Source organism: Bombina bombina, chromosome 6 (genome assembly GCF_027579735.1).
Source record: "Bombina bombina isolate aBomBom1 chromosome 6, aBomBom1.pri, whole genome shotgun sequence".
Classification (NCBI taxonomy): Eukaryota; Metazoa; Chordata; class Amphibia; order Anura; family Bombinatoridae; genus Bombina; species Bombina bombina.
This window is the reverse complement of record NC_069504.1, coordinates 119,388,682-119,412,894: the sequence shown is the minus strand read 5'-3', so window position 1 is coordinate 119,412,894 and position 24,213 is coordinate 119,388,682. Positions and strand designations below refer to the sequence as shown.

The window sequence follows — 24,213 nt, the reverse complement described above, 5'->3', positions numbered from 1 at the left end:
AAGCATTCCAAAATAAATACCTGTGCAATGTTAAATGCCGACAGCATATGCTTTTTTTGGTACAATATATATATATATACCTATATATACATGACTATATATAGGTATAGATATATACAAATATACATATATAAAAATATAAATATCTATTTAGAAATACAAAGAGCATATTCTGCTTTGTAAAGAACATTGGAATGTGAAATATTTAAAGTAAATACAAAGTGTAACACTTTATTAAAAATTAATATTGCATAAATATGCTTTCACATGTTTTCATGTACTTAAAGGGACAGGACACCCAGATTTTTTCTTTCATGATTTAGAAAGAGAACGCAATTTTAAACCTCTTTCTAATTTACTTATATTATCTATTTTGTTTTATTCTCTTGATATTCTTTGCTGAAAAGCATATCTAGATATGCTTGGTAGCTGCTGATTGGTTGCTGCACATAGAAGACTCATGTGATTAGCTCACCATGTGCATTGCTTTGTCTTCAACTAAGGATATCTAAAAAAATTAAGCAAAATAAATAATAGAAGTAAATTGTAATGTTGTTTAAATTTCTATTCTCTATCTGAATCATGAAAGAAAGATTTTGGGTTTAGTGGCCCTTTAACTGCAAAGGGCTCCAATGAACTTATATATACAGTATATGTCTATATTTGTGTCCATATGAATGTATGTGTTTATATGTGTATATACAGTATGTCTCTAAATACATATATACAAATATAAATACATAAATACATATTTACACATACATAGACATATAATATATATATATTATACTGGGGTTAACTGCCTGTGACTGTGGTGACAGTGCAGCTTCCTGAGAGTGCTGGTTTGCACCCAGGGCTGTGTATGTTGCAGGGTCATAGGATGTGTACCCGGTCCGGCCTGAGAGTGCTGACCCCACCCCATGTTTTGTATATATATATATATATATATATATATATATATATATATATATATATATATATATATATATATATGTATATATATGCATTGGAGCCCTTTATGCAGTATTCATTTTTAATGAAGAGCTTTGAGGTTGCAGTAATCATTCTTGTATAAATCTCAATTGCGGTCAAGTGATCACGTTTACTTTCAACTTGTAATAAGTCCGACGTTTGCCCTCCACTCATAATCTGGACCTATATTTGCAGCAAAAAAATCTAGTATGTCTAGAGACCTATAATAAAGTTTATATTTCAGTAGACATTCTCCTCTCTTAAAAAAAATATGATTTTGTTTTCTGTATAGTCAGGTGATCACTTTGGTAACAGTGAACACCTTGCAAGAAAAAATACTTTTATTCCTGAACTGCGCAACGGGGTCTCTATAATCTATATTACAACCCACAAAAACCTGCATGGGCCCTTTTTCACATTTGATGATAATTTAGTAAGGTGATCACATTAACACCAGTCGTCACTTGGCCAGTTTCAGTATTATTTACTAAAATCTATACAAAAATTATACATTTTTTTTACAGTTTTAGCCACAGCTATCTCACATGCTATGAATTATAAATATAAGTTTGTCATATTGTGTATCTGCTGGGCCTGCTGAAAAAAACAATATAGAATTTGTGTGGGGTCACTCACTAAAAGTTGACTTATAATAGAGTTTAGTACTGATTTTCAAACAGATTGGCCTAAACAAAAAACTGCAAAAAAAAATAAAAAAAATAATGTAAGATACTACACAACTCTTATAGATGTACTGGAATAAACTCTTATATAAAAATATTAGGAAATCAAGAGGGTTGGGCAAAACTGAAAGAATTAGTGGTGGACTAAAATCCCATTAATATTTTTCACTGCAGGCATTATTTATTTATAAACACTACATTTTAGTGTATTCTTCAAATTGTGTAGCTTTATTTATTTTTTTTATCTGTAAAGGTTACTTAAAGGGACATTAAACCATTATTTTTATTTTATAGATCAGATAGAACATACATGTTTAAACAAATTTCCAATTTACTTTTATTATCAACTTTGCTAGCTGAACACATAGGAAAAAAGGCATGTATGTGCAATCACCAATCAGCTGCTAGCATCCAGCTCTTGAGCCTACCTAGGTATGCTTTTAAACAAAAGATACCAAAAGAACAAAACACATGAGATAATAGAAGTAAATTGGAACGCTGTATAAATTGTATGCTCTTTCTAATTCAAATAAGAAAAATATATATATATATCACCATTTATGAATTTGTTGATTTGTTGCAAGATTGTAACAGGACAAATATAGCTCTTATCTCTTGAATAGCTTAATTTAACACAAAGCTATAAATAAATTATGTCAAATAGGATTATAGAGGTTGAGTCTCCATTTCTATAGGTTTTCAGGATATCTCAATGTATTTCCTCTATCTCTTCAGGGCTGTTCAGCACAAATTCTCCCATCTAGTGTATTCAGGGAATCCATTTGTAAATACAAATGGAAATGATGTACAAACTCCACACTTTCCTCTTATCTGCTCTTACTGTATGTTTTCATTAAACTTTAAATATTGGTGTACATAAACTCAAAGTGTAGTTGCTGAATTTACATTGTTTGGCTCCAAGGAAGTAGCCTCCATATACACACCAACCCTTTAGTTTACTCCCAAAACCACCAGTATCAGTTGTTTCCCCAGTGCCACCATCAGTTGCACTACTACCAGTTACCCCACTCTCCTAATTTCCTCAAAATTGTTATCAGCAGCCGGGTGTGTTTATCAGAATCAGAAGATTGTCTTGTAACCATAATAGCAGCAGGACACACATTCCAGGCAAGCCAGGCAATTAGCTGACCCATTTTCATTTCCTGGTCTGTACTCATATGTCAAAGAGAGCAGTACAGCTATAACTGACCATCTAACAATGCAGTTTCCTGCTTGACCGAGTCTGTTTGTAGTTACTATTAAAGTTTTTATGGGCCCTTGAACAGTACACAGTTTTAAGTTCATATCCACATTAATATGGTCTACACAGTGCTCACAGTACATTTGCATTCATTTTATATTAGTTCTAAGTCTGCTAAACATTATGTTCCTTTTGTGTGACAACTAAATACAACTATGTTTGATAAAAATGTACACACACATAATCAGCTACTTCCCTTAATTTTATGGTCATATTAATGGAATAATAATAATAGAATTAGCATTTTAAGATATTCTGGTTTAAAATGTTTTATTATGTGATTTGTTGAGACATATTGTTTTTTTACTTTATATTTATATTTAAAAACATTTTATTTTGTTATTTTACAGGAACGCCTGGTTATAAAGGTAGAGTAGTTTTACATATGTATACATTATTGAAAATTATATATTGAAATATATAAATATATTTGTATTTAAAATTATAGAAAAGAAACATAGTATATATTTTAAAAGTAGGAGTGCTTCTTAAATGTAATGTTTAATGTAGGCTATAGGTATGTGCATGTAGTATTTAAACAGTTATCTAGTAAAGGTACTGACTCATGTCTAACTTATGAAATAAGAAAGAGGAGATATTCTGATTAACTATATTGTACAAAATAAGACCCTAACAAGTGTACGTCCAAAATTTAATTGGATATCAATTATTATTTTCTGAGCACATATATATTTATTTTTAAATATGCAAAAGAAAACTCAGTTTTATTCTTTCATATCAAACAGATGTGTATTAGAACAATAGGTCTTCATTTTTAAGTAAAACATATATAGTTTTTCAGCAAACAATAATTTATATTTATATTGACCAATTCAATTTTATATGTAAATATAAAAAGAAACATAGTATATATTTTAAAAGTACGAGTGCTTCTTAAATGTAATGTTTAATGTAGGATATAGGTATGTGCATGTAGTATTTAAACAGTTATCTAGTAAAGGTACTGACTCATGTCTAACTTATGAAATAAGAAAGAGGAGATATTCTGATTAACTATATTGTACAAAATAAGACCCTAACAAGTGTACTTCCAAAATTTAATTGGATGTCAATTATTATTTTGTGAGCACATATATATTTATTTTTAAATATGCAAAAGAAAACTCAGTTTTATTCTTTCATATCAAACAGATGTGTATTAGAACAATATGTCTTCATTTTTAAGTAAAACATATATAGTTTTTCAGCAAACAATAATTTATATTTATATTGACCAATTCAATTTTATATGTAAATATAACATACTTTTGATGTAAATTATGATTAAAATGATGAATTAACAATATTCTGAACAATCCATACAAATAGTTATTTATCCAGTGTTTGACAAGACAAGATGAGATTGCATCTCTAATAATGCAATAAAGATATTTTTTATGAGATTAACAATTTCATTTTTTTACATTTCAAAATATTTTTTCTCTTTGTTTCTTTCAGTAACTAAACCAGAACCAGATACAGTTGATTACCTAAGTAAAAAAATAAAAAAATATTTATATTAAATACTATTTATTATTAAAAATATAGAAGAGATCAAATATATATTTTGAAAAGTAAGAATATAGTTTCATGAAAGATTAATAAAATAGTTAATCATCCAGTGTTTTGAAATAGAAGATGAGATTGCATCTCTAGTAATGTATACAAAGATATTTTATTTATGAGATTAAGAATTTCATTTTTTTACATTTAAAATATTTTTCTTTCTCTTTGTTTATTTTAGTAACTATACCAGAACCAGGTAAAGTAATTTACCTATATAAAAATTATATATATATATATATATATATATATATATATATATATATATATATATATATATATATATATATATATATATATATATATACACACATTAAATAATATTTAATTTAAAAAAGTTTAGAAGAGATCAACTATATCTTTTGAAAAGTAACCATATAGTTTCAAAATTAATATGGAATATAATCAATACATATGTGCATGTAGTATATAAACTGGAAACAAATAAAAGTAGTCAAAGAAAATATATTTGCAGTGTAAAAGATATAAATAGTTCTAATCTACAGTGTTTTGTATGGAATAATCCATTAAAGGTTCTATTTTTTAATTAATGTTGGATTCCATACTCCATGGTGAATATTCATATAAACCAAGAGTAATGAGCAGTTACTTCTAGTGTCCAAGGTATATAAAGTTCACATTTACCCACCACTAGAGTTATAAAATTCTTTTTTATTTTTTAAAGAAATAAATGCATATTTTTGTATTAAAAAGTATATAGATTCATTTTAAGCAAGAAAATATATGTATATATTTATAAAAATCATGCTTAAAACCTTGGAAAAATAAAGAATATTCTAAAACATCAAAGCATTCTTTTTATTATCTTCTGGTTTAAAATGTTTAATTAGTTTGGATCTCTGTGTGATTTATTAAGATGTATTGATTTCTACTTGATATTATGTATATTTTAAAAAAAATGTCTTTTGTTACTTTACAGGAACACCAGGTTATGAAGGTATAGTATTATTTATGCATACATTATTGAATTATATATAGTTAAAATATAATTATTTTTAAATTTAAAGGATATAAAATAAACATAGTATATCTTTTTGAGTTAAGAATATATCTTAAATGTAATGCTTAATGTAGACTAGAGGTACGTGCATTGAGTATTTAAACAGGTATCAGGTAAAGATACTGACAAATGTCTAACTTATGAAATAAGAAAAAGAAAATGTTCTTAATAACTATATTGTACAAAATAAGACCCTAACAGGTGTTTTTCTGAAATGTAGTTGGATTTAAGGCTCTAACAGTTAAAAGATACGTGCAGAGATTTTATAATTTTGTAAGCACAAATATATTTCTTTTTAAATATGCAAAAGAAATCTCAGTATCATTCTTTTATATCAAACAGCAGAGTATTTGTACATTTTGTCTTTATTTTTAAGTGAAAAATTATTTGTTCCCACAGCAAAAAAGATTTTATATTCATGTTAACTAATTAAATTTTATGCTTAATTATAACATACTTTTGATTTATATCATAATAAAAATGATGAAATATTAATAATTTCATGAAAGATAAAATAGTTAACTATCCAGTGTTTTATAATAGAAGATGAGATTGCATCTATAGTAATGTAACAAATATATTTTATTTATGAGATTAAGAATTTCATTTTTTACATTAACTCTTTTTTATGTGTTTCTTTTAGTAACTAAACCAACACCAGGTAATGTATATTACTATTGTAAAAAAAATAAAAAAAAAGAATTTTCTAAAACATATAAAAACATTCTTTTTAATATGTTCAGTTTTAAAATGTTTAATTAGTTTAGGTCTCTGTGTGATTCATTAAGATGTATTGATTTCTACTTGATATTATGTATATTTTAAAATCATTTCTTTTGTTAACTTACAGGAACACCAGGTTATGAAGGTATAGTCTTACTTATGTATACATTTTTGAATGATATATATTTAAAAATATAATTGTTTGTAAATTTAAAGGCTAGAAAATAAACATAGTATATCTTTTTGAGTTAAGAATCAATCTTAAATTTAATGTTTAATGTTGACTAGAGGTACGTGCATTAAGTATTTAAACAGGTATCAGGTAAATATACTGACAAATGTCTAACATAAAATAAGTAAAATAAAATAATATTAATAACTATATTGTACAAAATAAGACCCTACTAGGTGTTCTTCTAAAATTTAGTTGTATTGAAGCCTCTTTAGCAAACGGTTAAAGGATATGTACAGAGCTTTTATAATTTTGTGGGCACAAATATATTTCTTTTTAAATATGCAAAAAAAAATCTCAGTATCATTCTTCTATTTCAAACAGGAGAGTATTAGAACATTTTGTCTTCATGTTTAAGTGAAAAGTATATTGTTTTCCAGCAAAAAGGAATTGAGGATGTCTCTTTAAACCAAACCCTTTCAAAATAAGTGCAAAAGACAGTCTACTCCAGAATTGTTATTGTTTAAAAAGATATATAATCCCTTTATTACCCATTCCCCATGTTTGCATAACCAACACAGTTATATTAATGTATTTTTTACCTCCGTGATTAGCTTTTTTATAAGCCCCTGCAGACTTTCCCCTTATTTCAGTTCTTTTGACAGACTTATATTTTAGCCAATCAGTGCTGACTCATAGGTAACTCCACAGGAGTGAGCACTATGTTATCTATATAACACACATGAACTAGTATTTTCTAGCTATGAAAAGCTGTTAAAATGCCATGAAATAAAAGGCGGCCTTCAAGGGCTTAGAAATGATCATGTGAGCCTACCTAGGTTTAGCTTTTAACTAAGAATACCAAGAGAACAAAGCAAATTTGATGATAAAACTAAATTGCATGCCCTATCTGAATAAAGAAAGTTTAATTTTGACTAGACTGTTCATTTAATGCAACTATGGTAGAAATTCCCACTAATGAATCAAGAGAAAATAAAGGTGCGGTGATGCTTAACATTTTTTGAACATAATCTCAACAACAAACAACAAAGCTGTTGACAAGTGTATATGAATATAGTCATTTACGGGGACCACATTATTATAGTGCAGTGCCAGCTGCAACATCTATTCAAAATATATGCAACAGTGTACTCACTGAATAACTATTTTTTTTTATTTCAATGTTTTACCACTACTGACAAAATAACTATAACTTTTATAGCAAAAACATTAGTATGATAATGTACAGCATCGGCTTCCTGTTACAAATATAAAACACATGTTGTTTTTATTTATTTTTTTTGTCTTAAAATGCATTGGTTTATAAATAAAATGATAGTATATTTATGTTAGGTTGCTGAAGTAAAAGCCAAAATGTATGACTTTCCTGTTAATTTCTTTAATAAAACAGAGACAACAATAAAAGCTACAGTGGCCACAGGAAAAGAAGAAGGTAAAAACTATGTTCTCAAATTAAAGGGACAGTCTACACCAGAATTGTTATTGTTTAAAAAGATAGATAATCCCTTTATTACCAATTCCCCGGTTTTGCCTAACCAACACTGTTATATTAAAGGGACAGTCTACACCAGAATTTTTATTGTTTTAAAAGATAGATAATCCCTTTATTACCCATTTCCCAGTTTTTCATCACCAACACAGTAATAATAATATACTTTTAACCTCTGTGATTATCTTGTATCTAAGCCTCCTTAAACTGCCCCTTTTTTCAGTTCTTTTGACAGACTTGCAGTCTAGCCAATCAGTGTCTGCTCCCAGATTACTTCACGTGCATGAGCACAGTGTTATTTATATGAAATATGTGAACTAACACCCTCTAGTGGTGAAAAACTGTTAAAATGCAATCTGAAAGAGGTGGGCTTCAAGGTCTAAGAAATTAGCCTATGAACCTCCTAGGTTAAGCTGTCAACTAAGAATACCAAGAGAACAAAGCAAAATTGGTGATAAAAGAAAATTGGAAAATTGTTTAAAATTGCATGCTCTACCTGAATCATAAAAGTTTACTTTGGCCTAGACTGTCCCTTTAATACACTTTTCACCTCTGTGATTAAGTTGTATCTAAGCTTCTGCAGAATGCCCCTTAATTCAGTTCTATTGACAGACTTGTATTTTAGCCAAACAGTGCTGACTCCTAAGCAACTCCCTGTGTCTGAGCACAGTGTTATCGATAAGGCACATGTGAACTAATGCCCTCTAGTTGTGAAAAATGTCAAAATGCAATCAGATAAGAGGCGGCCTTTAAGACTAAGAAATTAGAAAATGACCATCTAACAATGCAGTTTCCTGCTTGACCGAGTCTGTTTGTAGTTACTATTAAAGTTTTTATGGGCCCTTGAACAGTACACAGTTTTAAGTGCATATCCACATTAAGATGGTCTACACAGTGCTCACAGTACATTTGCATTCATTTTATATTAGTTCTAAGTCTGCTAAACATTATGTTCCTTTTGAGTGGCAACTAAATACAACTATGTTTGATAAAAATGTACACACACACATAATCAGCTACTTCCCTTAATTTTATGGTCATATTAATGGAATAATAATAATGGAATTAGCATTTTAAGATATTCTGGTTTAAAATGTTTTATTATGTGATTTGTTGAGATATATTGTTTTTTTACTTTATATTTATATTTAAAAACATTTTATTTTGTTATTTTACAGGAACGCCTGGTTATAAAGGTAGAGTAGTTTTACATATGTATACATTATTGAAAATTATATATTGAAATATATAAATGTATTTGTATTTAAAATTATAGAAAAGAAACATAGTATATATTTTAAAAGTAGGAGTGCTTCTTAAATGTAATGTTTAATGTAGGCTATAGGTATGTGCATGTAGTATATAAACAGTTATTAGTAAAGGTACTGACTCATGTCTAACTTATGAAATAAGAAAGAGGAGATATTCTGATTAACTATATTGTACAAAATAAGACCCTAACAAGTGTACGTCCAAAATTTAATTGGATATCAATTATTATTTTGTGAGCACATATATATTTATTTTTAAATATGCAAAAGAAAACTCAGTTTTATTCTTTCATATCAAACAGATGTGTATTAGAACAATATGTCTTCATTTTTAAGTAAAACATATATAGTTTTTCAGCAAACAATAATTTATATTTATATTGACCAATTCAATTTTATATGTAAATATAACATACTTTTGATGTAAATTATGATTAAAATGATGAATTAACAATATTCTGAACAATCCATACAAATAGTTATTTATCCAGTGTTTGACAAGACAAGATGAGATTGCATCTCTAATAATGTAATAAAGATTTTTTTTATGAGATTAACAATTTCATTTTTTTACATTTCAAAATATTTTTTCTCTTTGTTTCTTTCAGTAACTAAACCAGAACCAGATACAGTTGATTACCTAAGTAAAAAAATAAAAAATATTTATATTAAATACTATTTATTATTAAAAATATAGAAGAGATCAAATATATATTTTGAAAAGTAAGAATATAGTTTCATGAAAGATTAATAAAATAGTTAATCATCCAGTGTTTTGAAATAGAAGATGAGATTGCATCTCTAGTAATGTATACAAAGATATTTTATTTATGAGATTAAGAATTTCATTTTTTTACATTTAAAATATTTTTCTTTCTCTTTGTTTATTTTAGTAACTATACCAGAACCAGGTAAAGTAATTTACCTATATAAAAAAATTATATATATATATATATATATATATATATATATATATATATATATATATATATATATATACATATATATATATATATATATATATATATACAGACACATTAAATAATATTTAATTTAAAAAAGTTTAGAAGAGATCAACTATATCTTTTGAAATGTAACCATATAGTTTCAAAATTAATATGGAATATAATCAATACATATGTGCATGTAGTATATAAACTGGAAACAAATAAAAGTAGTCAAAGAAAATATATTTGCAGTATAAAAGATATAAATAGTTCTAATCTACAGTGTTTTGTATGGAATAATCCATTAAAGGTTCTATTTTTTAATTAATGTTGGATTCCATACTCCATGGTGAATATTCATATAAACCAAGAGTAATGAGCAGTTACTTCTAGTGTCCAAGGTATATAAAGTTCACATTTACCCACCACTAGAGTTATAAAATTCTTTTTTATTTTTTAAAGAAATAAATGCATATTTTTGTATCAAAAAGTATATAGATTCATTTTAAGCAAGAAAATATATGTATATATTTATAAAAATCATGCTTAAAACCTTGGAAAAATAAAGAATATTCTAAAACATCAAAGCATTCTTTTTATTATCGTCTGGTTTAAAATGTTTAATTAGTTTGGATCTCTGTGTGATTTATTAAGATGTATTGATTTCTACTTGATATTATGTATATTTTAAAAAAATGTCTTTTGTTACTTTACAGGAACACCAGGTTATGAAGGTATAGTATTATTTATGTATACATTATTGAATTATATATAGTTAAAATATAATTATTTTTAAATTTAAAGGATATAAAATAAACATAGTATATCTTTTTGAGTTAAGAATAAATCTTAAATGTAATGCTTAATGTAGACTAGAGGTACGTGCATTGAGTATTTAAACAGGTATCAGGTAAAGATACTGACAAATGTCTAACTTATGAAATAAGAAAAAGAAAATGTTCTTAATAACTATATTGTACAAAATAAGACCCTAACAGGTGTTTTTCTGAAATGTAGTTGGATTTAAGGCTCTAACAGTTAAAAGATACGTGCAGAGATTTTATAATTTTGTGAGCACAAATATATTTCTTTTTAAATATGCAAAAGAAATCTCAGTATCATTCTTTTATATCAAACAGAAGAGTATTAGTACATTTTGTCTTTATTTTTAAGTGAAAAATAATTTGTTCCCACAGGAAAAAAGATTTTATATTTATGTTAACTAATTAAATTTTATGCTTAATTATAACATACTTTTGATTTATATCATAATAAAAATGATGAAATATGAATAATTTCATGAAAGATAAAATAGTTAACTATCCAGTGTTTTATAATAGAAGATGAGATTGCATCTATAGTAATGTAACAAATATATTTTATTTATGAGATTAAGAATTTCATTTTTTACATTTACTTTTTTTTATGTGTTTCTTTTAGTAACTAAACCAACACCAGGTAATGTATATTACTATTGTAAAAAAAATTAAAAAAAAAGAATTTTCTAAAACATAAAAACATTCTTTTTAATATGTTCAGTTATAAAATGTTTAATTAGTTTAGATCTCTGTGTGATTCATTAAGATGTATTGATTTCTACTTGATATTATGTATATTTTAAAAACATTTCTTTTGTTACCTTACAGGAACACCAGGTTATGAAGGTATAGTCTTACTTATGTATACATTTTTGAATGATATATATTTAAAAATATAATTGTTTTTAATTTTAAAGGCTAGAAAATAAACATAATAACATGAAATAAGTAAAAGAAAATAATATTAATAACTATATTGTACAAAATAAGACCCTACCAGGTGTTCTTCTAAAATTTAGTTGTATTGAAGCCTCTTTAGCTAATGGTTAAAGGATATGTACAGAGCTTTTATAATTTTGTGAGCACAAATATATTTCTTTTTAAATATGCAAAAAAAATCTCAGTATCATTCTTCTATTTCAAACAGGAGAGTATTAGAACATTTTGTCTTCATGTTTAAGTGAAAAATATATTGTTTTCCAGCAAAAAGGAATTGAGGATGTCTCTTTAAACCGAAACCTTTCAAAATAAGTGCAAAAGAAAACTTGAAAAAAAGTAAAATAAGAAAGTAAAACAAAATATGACAACCTCATAATCTTTGAAAAATTTATATTATTTTAAACACTTAGCAATAGGTTCACATTTCATGTGAAAAATATAATGTATTTGACACTTAAAGAGACAGTCTACTCCAGAATTGTTATTGTTTAAAAAGATATATAATCCCTTTATTATCCATTCCCCATGTTTGCATAACCAACACAGTTATATTAATGTATTTTTTACCTCAATGATTAGCTTTTTTATAAGCCCCTGCAGACTTTCCCCTTATTTCAGTTCTTTTGACAGACATATTTTAGCCAATCAGTGCTGACTCATAGGTAACTCCACAGGAGTGAGCACTATGTTATCTATATAACACACATGAACTAGTATTTTCTAGCTATGAAAAGCTGTTAAAATGCCATGAAATAAGAGGCGGCCTTCAATGGCTTAGAAATGATCATGTGAGCCTACCTAGGTTTAGCTTTTAACTAAGAATACCAAGAGAACAAAGCAAATTTGATGATAAAACTAAATTGCATGCCCTATCTGAATAAAGAAAGTTTAATTTTGACTAGACTGTTCATTTAATGCAACTATGGTAGAAATTCCCACTAATGAATCAAGAGAAAATAAAGGTGCGGTGATGCTTAACGTTTTTTGAACATAATCTCAACAACAAACAACAAAGCTGTTTACAAGTGTATATGAATATAGTCATTTACGGGGACCACATTATTATAGTGCAGTGCCAGCTGCAACATCTATTCAAAATATATGCAACAGTGTACTCACTGAATAACTATTTTTTTTTATTTCAATGTTTTACCACTACTGACAAAGTAACTATAACTTTTATAGCAAAAACATTAGTATGATAATGTACAGCATCGGCTTCCTGTTACAAATATAAAACACATGTTGTTTTTATTTATTTTTTTGTCTTAAAATGCATTGGTTTATGAATAAAATGATAGTATATTTATGTTAGGTTGCTGAAGTAAAAGCCAAAATGTATGACTTTCCTGTTAATTTCTTTAATAAAACAGAGACAACAATAAAAGCTACAGTGGCCACAGGAAAAGAAGAAGGTAAAAACTATGTTCTCAAATTAAAGGGACAGTCTACACCAGAATTGTTATTGTTTAAAAAGATAGATAATCCCTTTATTACCAATTCCCCGGTTTTGCCTAACCAACACTGTTATATTAAAGGGACAGTCTACACCAGAATTTTTATTGTTTTAAAAGATAGATAATCCCTTTATTACCCATTTCCCAGTTTTTCATAACCAACACAGTAATAATAATATACTTTTAACCTCTGTGATTATCTTGTATCTAAGCCTCCTTAAACTGCCCCTTTTTTCAGTTCTTTTGACAGACTTGCAGTCTAGCCAATCAGTGTCTGCTCCCAGATTACTTCACGTGCACGAGCACAATGTTATTTATATGAAATATGTGAACTAACACCCTCTAGTGGTGAAAAACTGTTAAAATGCAATCTGAAAGAGGTGGGCTTCAAGGTCTAAGAAATTAGCCTATGAACCTCCTAGGTTAAGCTTTCAACTAAGAATACCAAGAGAACAAAGCAAAATTGGTGATAAAAGTAAATTGGAAAATTGTTTAAAATTGCATGCTCTACCTGAATCATAAAAGTTTACTTTGGCCTAGACTGTCCCTTTAATACACTTTTTATCTCTGTGATTAAGTTGTATCTAAGCTTCTGCAGAATGCCCCTTAATTCAGTTCTATTGACAGACTTGTATTTTAGCCAAACAGTGCTGACTCCTAAGCAACTCCCTGTGTCTGAGCACAGTGTTATCGATAAGGCACACGTGAACTAATGCCCTCTAGTTGTGAAAAATGTCAAAATGCAATCAGATAAGAGGCGGCCTTTAAGACTAAGAAATTAGAAAATGACCATCTAACAATGCAGTTTCCTGCTTGACCAAGTCTGTTTGTAAAGTTGTTATGGGCCCTTGAACAGTAACCAGTTTTAAGTGCATATCCACATTAAGATGGTCTACACAGTGCTCACAGTACATTTGCATTCATTTTATATTAGTTCTAAGTCTGCTAAACATTATGTTCCTTTTGAGTGACAACTAAATACAACTATGTTTGATAAAAATGTACACACACACATAATCAGCTACTTCCCTTAATTTTATGGTCATATTAATGGAATAATAATAATAGAATTAGCATTTTAAGATATTCTGGTTTAAAATGTTTTATTATGTGATTTGTTGAGATATATTGTTTTTTTACTTTATATTTATATTTAAAAACATTTTATTTTGTTATTTTACAGGAACGCCTGGTTATAAAGGTGGAGTAGTTTTACATATGTATACATTATTGAAAATTATATATTGAAATATATAAATGTATTTGTATTTAAAATTATAGAAAAGAAACATAGTATATATTTTAAAATTAGGAGTACTTCTTAAATGTAATGTTTAATGTAGGCTATAGGTATGTGCATGTAGTATTTAAACAGTTATCTAGTAAAGGTACTGACTCATGTCTAACTTATGAAATAAGAAAGAGGAGATATTCTGATTAACTATATTGTACAAAATAAGACCCTAACAAGTGTACTACCAAAATTTAATTGGATGTCAATTATTATTTTGTGAGCACATATATATTTATTTTTAAATATGCAAAAGAAAACTCAGTTTTATTCTTTCATATCAAACAGATGTGTATTAGAACAACATGTCTTCATTTTTAAGTAAAACATATATAGTTTTTCAGCAAACAATAATTTATATTTATATTGACCAATTCAATTTTATATGTAAATATAACATACTTTTGATGTAAATTATGATTAAAATGATGAATTAACAATATTCTGAACAATCCATACAAATAGTTATTTATCCAGTGTTTGACAAGACAAGATGAGATTGCATCTCTAATAATGTAATAAAGATATTTTTTTATGAGATTAACAATTTCATTTTTTACATTTCAAAATATTTTTTCTCTTTGTTTCTTTCAGTAACTAAACCAGAACCAGATACAGTTGATTACCTAAGTAAAAAAATAAAAAAATATTTATATTAAATACTATTTATTATTAAAAATATAGAAGAGATCAAATATATATTTTGAAAAGTAAGAATATAGTTTCATGAAAGATTAATAAAATAGTTAATCATCCAGTGTTTTGAAATAGAAGATGAGATTGCATCTCTAGTAATGTATACAAAGATATTTTATTTATGAGATTAAGAATTTAATTTTTTTACATTTAAAATATTTTTCTTTCTCTTTGTTTATTTTAGTAACTATACCAGAACCAGGTAAAGTAATTTACCTATATAAAAAAATTATATATATATATATATATATATATATATATATATATATATATATATATATATATATATATATATATATATATACACACATTAAATAATATTTTATTTAAAAAAGTTTAGAAGAGATCAACTATATCTTTTGAAAAGTAACCATATAGTTTCAAAATTAATATGGAATATAATCAATACATATGTGCATGTAGTATATAAACTGGAAACAAATAAAAGTAGTCAAAGAAAATATATTTGCAGTGTAAAAGATATAAATAGTTCTAATCTACAGTGTTTTGTATGGAATAATCCATTAAAGGTTCTATTTTTTAATTAATGTTGGATTCCATACTCCATGGTGAATATTCATATAAACCAAGAGTAATGAGCAGTTACTTCTAGCGTCCAAGGTATATAAAGTTCACATTTACCCACCACTAGAGTTATAAAATTCTTTTTTATTTTTTAAAGAAATAAATGCATATTTTTGTATTAAAAAGTATATAGATTCATTTTAAGCAAGAAAATATATGTATATATTTATAAAAATCATGCTTAAAACCTTGGAAAAATAAAGAAATTCTAAAACATCAAAGCATTCTTTTTATTATCTTCTGGTTTAAAATGTTTAATTAGTTTGGATCTCTGTGTGATTTATTAAGATGTATTGATTTCTACTTGATATTATGTATATTTTAAAAAAATGTCTTTTGCTACTTTACAGGAACACCAGGTTATGAAGGTATAGTATTATTTATGCATACATTATTGAATTATATATAGTTAAAATATAATTATTTTTAAATTTAAAGGATATAAAATAAACATAGTATATCTTTTTGAGTTAAGAATAAATCTTAAATGTAATGCTTAATGTAGACTAGAGGTACGTGCATTGAGTATTTAAACAGGTATCAGGTAAAGATACTGACAAATGTCTAACTTATGAAATAAGAAAAAGAAAATGTTCTTAATAACTATATTGTACAAAATAAGACCCTAACAGGTGTTTTTCTGAAATGTAGTTGGATTTAAGGCTCTAACAGTTAAAAGATACGTGCAGAGATTTTATAATTTTGTGAGCACAAATATATTTCTTTTTAAATATGCAAAAGAAATCTCAGTATCATTCTTTTATATCAAACAGCAGAGTATTAGTACATTTTGTCTTTATTTTTAAGTGAAAAATAATTTGTTCCCACAGGAAAAAAGATTTTATATTCATGTTAACTAATTAAATTTTATGCTTAATTATAACATACTTTTGATTTATATCATAATAAAAATGATGAAATATTAATAATCTCATGAAAGATAAAATAGTTAACTATCCAGTGTTTTATAATAGAAGATGAGATTGCATCTATAGTAATGTAACAAATATATTTTATTTATGAGATTAATAATTTCATTTTTTACATTTACTCTTTTTTATGTGTTTCTTTTAGTAACTAAACCAACACCAGGTAATGTATATTACTATTGTAAAAAAAAAGAAAAAAAAAGAATTTTCTAAAACATAAAAACCTTCTTTTTAATATGTTCAGTTTTAAAATATTTAATTTGTTTAGGTCTCTGTGTGATTCATTAAGATGTATTGATTTCTACTTGATATTATGTATATTTTAAAATCATTTCTTTTGTTACCTTACAGGAACACCAGGTTATGAAGGTATAGTCTTACTTATGTATACATTTTTGAATGATATATATTTAAAAATATAATTGTTTTTAATTTTAAAGGCTAGAAAATAAACATAATATATCGTTTTGAGTTAATAATCAATCTTAAATGTAATATTTAATGTAGACTAGAGGTATGTGCATTAAGTATTTAAACAGGTATTGGTTAAAGATACGAACAAATGTCTAACTTATGAAATAAGAAAAATAAAATAATATTAATAACTATATTGTACAAAATAAGACCCTACTAGGTGTTCTTCTAAAATTTAGTTGTATTGAAGCCTCTTTAGCAAACGGTTAAAGGATATGTACAGAGCTTTTATAATTTTGTGGGCACAAATATATTTCTTTTTAAATATGCAAAAAAAAAATCTCAGTATCATTCTTCTATTTCAAACAGGAGAGTATTAGAACATTTTGTCTTCATGTTTAAGTGAAAAGTATATTGTTTTCCAGCAAAAAGGAATTGAGGATGTCTCTTTAAACCAAACCCTTTCAAAATAAGTGCAAAAGAAAACTTGAAAAAAAGTAAAATAAGAAAGTAAAACAAAATATGACAACCTCATAATCTTTGAAAAATTTATATTATTTTAAACACTTAGCAATAGGTTCACATTTCATGTGAAAAATATAATGTATTTGACACTTAAAGAGACAGTCTACTCCAGAATTGTTATTGTTTAAAAAGATATATAATCCCTTTATTACCCATTCCCCATGTTTGCATGACCAACACAGTTATATTAATGTATTATTTCAGTTCTTTTGACAGACTTATATTTTAGCCAATCAGTGCTGACTCATAGGTAACTCCACAGGAGTGAGCACTATGTTATCTATATAACACACATGAACTAGTATTTTCTAGCTATGAAAAGCTGTTAAAATGCCATGAAATAAGAGGCGGCCTTCAAGGGCTTAGAAATGATCATGTGAGCCTACCTAGGTTTAGCTTTTAACTAAGAATACCAAGAGAACAAGGCAAATTTGATGATAAAACTAAATTGCATGCCCTATCTGAATAAAGAAAGTTTAATTTTGACTAGACTGTTCATTTAATGCAACTATGGTAGAAATTCCCACTAATGAATCAAGAGAAAATAAAGGTGCTGTGATGCTTAACGTTTTTTGAACATAATCTCAACAACAAACAACAAAGCTGTTGACAAGTGTATATGAATATAGTCATTTACGGGGACCACATTATTATAGTGCAGTGCCAGCTGCAACATCTATTCAAAATATATGCAACAATGTACTCACTGAATAACTATTTTTTTTATTTTTAATGTTTTACCACTACTGACAAAGTAACTATAACTTTTATAGCAAAAACATTAGTATGATAATGTACAGCATCGGCTTCCTGTTACAAATATAAAACACGTTGTTTTTATTTATTTTTTTGTCTTAAAATGCATTGGTTTATGAATAAAATGGTAGTATATTTATGTTAGGTTGCTGAATTAAAAGCCAAAATGTATGACTTTCCTGTTAATTTCTTTAATAAAACAGAGACAACAATAAAAGCTACAGTGGCCACAGGAAAAGAAGAAGGTAAAAACTATGTTCTCAAATTAAAGGGACAGTCTACACCAGAATTGTTATTGTTTAAAAAGATAGATAATCCCTTTATTACCAATTCCCCGGTTTTGCCTAACCAACACTGTTATATTAAAGGGACAGTCTACACCAGAATTTTTATTGTTTTAAAAGATAGATAATCCCTTTATTACCAATTTCCCAGTTTTTCATAACCAACAAAGTAATATTAATATACTTTTAACCTCTGTGATTATCTTGTATCTAAGCCTCCTTAATCTGCCCCTTTTTTCAGTTCTTTTGACAGACTTGCAGTCTAGCCAATCAGTGTCTGCTCCCAGATTACTTCACGTGCACGAGCACAGTGTTATTTATATGAAATATGTGAACTAACACCCTCTAGTGGTGAAAAACTGTTAAAATGCAATCTGAAAGAGGTGGGCTTCAAGGTCTAAGAAATTAGCCTATGAACCTCCTAGGTTAAGCTTTCAACTAAGAATACCAAGAGAACAAAGCAAAATTGGTGATAAAAGTAAATTGGAAAATTGTTTAAAATTGCATGCTCTACCTGAATCATAAAAGTTTACTTTGGCCTAGACTGTCCCTTTAATACACTTTTTACCTCTGTGATTAAGTTGTATCTAAGCTTCTGCAGAATGCCCCTTAATTCATTTCTATTGACAGACTTGTATTTTAGCCAATCAGTGCTGACTCCTAAGCAACTCCCTGTGTCTGAGCACAGTGTTATCGATAAGGCACGCATGAACTAATGCCTTCTAGTTGTGAAAAATGTCAAAATGCAATCAGATAAGAGGCGGCCTTTAAGACTAAGAAATTAGAAAATGAGCCTCCTAGATTTAGCTTTCAACTAAGAATACCAAGAAAACAAAGCAAAATGTATCATAAAAGTACATTTGAATGTTGTTTAAAATTATCTGCCCTATCTAAATAATAAAACTCTATTTTTGACCTGACTGTCCCTTCAACTATATATATATATATATATATATATATATATATATATATATATATATATATATATATATATATATATGTATCTCACCATTTATAAATTTGTTACTTTGTTGAAATTGCAAGATTGTAATAGGACAAATATAGCTCTTATCTCTTGAATAGATCAATTTAACCCAAAGCTATAAAAAATAATGTCAAATAGGATTATAGAGGTATAGATTAGGTTGAGACTCCATTTCCATAGGTTTCCAGGATATCTCAATGTATTTCCTCTGTCTCTTCAGGGCTGTTCAGCACAAATTCTCCCATCTAATGTATTCAGGGAATCCATTTGTGAATACAAATAGAAATTATGTAAAAACTCCACACTTTCCTCTTATCTGCTCTTACTGTACGTTTTCATTAAACTTTAAATATTGGTGTACATAAACTCAAAGTGTAGTTGCTGAATTTACATTGTTTGGCTACAAGGAAGTAGCCTCCATATACACACCAAACCTTTAGTTTACTCCCAAAACCACCAGTATCAGTTGTTTCCCCAGTGCCACCATCAGTTGTACAACTACCAGTTACCCCACTCTCCTAATTACCACCAATTTTTTATCAGCAGCCGGGTGAGTTTATCAGTATCAGAAGATTGTCTTGTAACCATAATAGCAGCAGGACACACATTATGTACAGAGTTTTTATTATTTTGTGAGCACATATATATTTATTTTTAAATATGCAAAAGAAAACACAGTTTTGTTCTTTCATATCAAACACATGTGTATTATAACAATATGTCTTCATTTTTAAGTAAAGCATATATAGTTTTCCAGCAAAAAATAATTTATATTTCTATTGACCAATTAAATTTTATATCTAAATATAACATACTTTAGATGTAAATTATGATTAAAATTATGAATTATTAACAATATTCTGAATGATCCATACAAATAGTTAATTATCCAATGTTTGAAAATAGAAGATGAGATTGCATCTTTAATAATGTAATAAAGATATTTTTATGAGATTAACAATTTCATTTCTTTACATTTCAAAATATTTCTTCACTTTGTTTCTTTTAGTAACTAAACCAGAACCAGTAGATTACCTATTTTAAAAAAAATATTTATATTAAATACTATTTAATATTACAAGTATGGAAGAGATTCAATATATATTTTGAAAAGTAAAAATACAGTTTCATGAAAGATTCATAAAATAGTTAATCATCCAGTGTTTTGAAATAGAAGATGAGATTGCATCTCTAGTAATGTATACAAAGATATTTTATTTTTTTACATTTAAAATATTTTTTTTTCTCTTTGTTTCTTTTAGTAACTGCACCAGAACCAGGTAAAGTATATTAACTATGTAAAAAAAAAATTAAAACATATATACATTAAATACAATATAATTTAAAAAATTTAGAAGAGATCAACTATATCTTTAGAAAATTAAATATATAGTTTCAAAATTAATATGGAATATAATCAATACATATGTGCATGTAGTATATAAACTGGAAACCAATAAAAGTAGTCAAAGAAAAGATATTCACAGTGTAAAAGATATAAATAGTTCTAATCTACAGTGTTTTGTATGGGATAATCCATTGAAGGTTCTATTTTTGAATCAATGTTGGATTCCATACTCCATGGTGAATATTCATATAAACCAAGAGTAATGAGCAGTTATTTCTAGTGTCCAAGGTATATAAAGTTCACTTTTACCCACCACTAGAGTTATAAAATTCTTTTTTATTTTTTAAAGAAAGAAATGCATATTTTTGTATCAAATAGTATTTAGATTAACCAATTAATTTTAAGCAAGAAAATATATGTATATGTTTATAAAAATCATACTAAAAACTTTGGAAAAAAAAATAGAATATTCTAAAACATAAAAGCATTCTTTTTATTATCTTCTGGTTTAAAATGTTTAATTAGTTTGGAACTCTGTGCGATTTATTAAGATGCATTGATTTCTACTTGATATTACATATATTTAAAAAAAAAATGTCTTTTGTTACTTTACAGGAACACCAGGTTATAAAGGTATAGTATTATTTATGTATACATTATTGAATTATATATAGTTAAAATATAATTGTTTTTAAATTTAAAGGACAGAAAATAAACATAATATATCTTTTGAGTTAAGAATACATTTTCAATGTAATGCTTAATGTAGATTAGAGGTATGGTTGAGTATTTAAACAGGTATCAGGTAAAGATACTGACAAATGTCTAACTTATGAAATAAGAAAAAGAAAATGTTCTTAATAACTATATTGTACAAAATAAGACCCTAACAGGTGTACTTTTAGTTGGATTTAAGACTCTAACAGTTAAATGATAAGTGCAGAGATTTTATAATTTTGTGAGCTCAACTATATTTCTTTTTAAATATGCAAAAAAATCTCAATATAATTCTTTTATATCAAACAGAAGAGTATTAGAACATTTTGTCTTTATTTTTAAGTGAAAATATATCATTTTCCAGCAAAAAATAATTTATATTTATATTAGCTAATTAGCTTTTATGCTTAAATATAACATACTTTTGATGTGAATCATGATAGAAATATTAACAATTTTATGAAAGATCCAAAACAAATTAATTATCCATTGTTTCAAAACAGAGGATGAGATTGCATCTCTAGTAATGTAACAAAGATATTTTATTTATGAGATTAAGAATTTCATTTTTTTACATTTACTTTTTTTTATTTGTTTCTTTTAGTAACTAAACCAACACCAGATAATATACATTACCAATTTACATTTCTAAAACATCAAAGCATTATTTTTAATATGTTCTGTTTTAAAATGTTTAATTAGTTTAGATCTCTATGTGATTCATTAAAATGTATTGATTTCTACTTGATATTATGTATATTTATTTTGTTACCTTACAGGAACACCAGGTTATGAAGGTATAGTCTTACTTATGTATATTTTTGAATGATATATATTTAAAAATATAATGGTTTTTAAATTTAAATAATAGAAAATTAACATAGTATATCTTTTTGAGCTAAGAATCAATCTTAAATTTAATGTTTAATGTAAACTAGAGGTACATGCATTAAGTATTTAAACAGGTATCAGGTAAAGATACTGACAAATGTTTAACATGAAATAAGTAAAAGAAAATAATATTAATAACTATATTGTACAAAATAGAATACTACCAGGTGTTCTTCTAAAATTTAGTTGAATTTAAGGCTCTTTAGCTAATGGTTAAAGATATGTACAGAGCTTTTATAATTTTGTGAGCACAAATATATTTCTTTTTAAATATGCAAAAAAAATCTCAGTATCATTCTATTTAAAACAGGAGAGAATTAGAACATTTTGTCTTCATTTTTAAGTGAAAAATGTATTGTTTTCCAGCAAAAAGGAATTGAGGATGTGTCTATAAACCTACCCCTTTCAAAATGTGCAAAAAAAATTTTTTTTAAAAATTGACAACCTCATAATCTTTGAAAAATTGAGATTGTTTTAAACACTTAGCAATAGGTTCACATTTCATGTGAAAAATATAATGTATTTGACACTTAAAGAGACAGTCTACTCCAGAATTGTTATTGTTTAAAAATATATATAATCCCTTTATTACCCATTCCCGAGTTTTGCATAACCAACACAGTAATATTAGTGTATTTTTTTACCTGTGTGATTACCTTGTTTATAAGCCCCTGCAGACTTTCCCCTTATTTCAGTTCTTTTGACAGACATATTTTTGCCAATCCGTGCTCATAGGTAACTCCACAGGAGTGAGCACTATGTTATCTATATGACACACATGAACTAGTGTTTTCTAGCTATGAAAAACTGTTAAAATGCCATGAGATAAGGGGCGTCCTTCAAGGGCTTAGAAATTAGCATACAAGCCTACCTAGGTTTAGCTTTTAACTAAGAATACCAAGAGAACAAAGCAAATTTGATGATAAAACTAAATTGCATGCACTATCTGAATAAATAAAGTTTAATTTTGACTAGACTGTTCATTTAATGCAACTATGGTAGAAATTCCCACTAATGAATCAAGAGAAAATAAAGGTGCGGTGATGCTTAACGTTTTTTGAACGTAATCTCAACAATAAACAACAAAGCTGTTGACAAGTGTATATGAATATAGTCATTTAAGGGGACCACATTATTATAGTGCAGTGCCAGCTGCAAAATCTATTTAAAATATATGCAACAGTAGGGCGTGTCCTAACAGTGGCTCTGAGCGGTCACACTTCCCTGGAGCAACTGGAGAGGAGTTAATAATTTGCTGCTTATTGCTCTAAAACTACAGCAGTTTTCAGCCAAAGTGATCAAATGTATACGTACATAGTACCTTGCTTCTAATAAGCTGCTGTATTGATGACCCCAGATCAGAAAAGGACAATTGAGGCCTGCAGTGGCGGTAATCTTGCAGGCAGCGTCACCCCCTGGGGTATCTCACCAGAACTGATAACATATAGTACCTGA

At 26.9% G+C, this 24,213-nt stretch overlaps 1 protein-coding gene across 1 annotated transcript in view; it reads left to right on the top strand.

Annotated features, from left to right (window-relative positions):
- Positions 1–22,696, top strand: part of LOC128664341 (mucin-19-like) — a 138,813-nt gene extending 116,117 nt beyond the window's left edge. Inside the window, exons 35-46 of the mRNA XM_053719180.1 lie at positions 5,420–5,437; positions 6,144–6,161; positions 6,351–6,368; positions 9,084–9,101; positions 10,840–10,857; positions 11,564–11,581; positions 11,770–11,787; positions 16,260–16,277; positions 16,984–17,001; positions 17,190–17,207; positions 21,065–21,082; positions 22,647–22,696. Of these exons, the coding sequence (XP_053575155.1) occupies positions 5,420–5,437; positions 6,144–6,161; positions 6,351–6,368; positions 9,084–9,101; positions 10,840–10,857; positions 11,564–11,581; positions 11,770–11,787; positions 16,260–16,277; positions 16,984–17,001; positions 17,190–17,207; positions 21,065–21,082; positions 22,647–22,696 (248 nt within the window). The remainder of the gene's footprint in view (positions 1–5,419; positions 5,438–6,143; positions 6,162–6,350; positions 6,369–9,083; positions 9,102–10,839; positions 10,858–11,563; positions 11,582–11,769; positions 11,788–16,259; positions 16,278–16,983; positions 17,002–17,189; positions 17,208–21,064; positions 21,083–22,646) is intronic.
- The last annotated feature ends 1,517 nt before the right edge of the window (positions 22,697–24,213 follow it).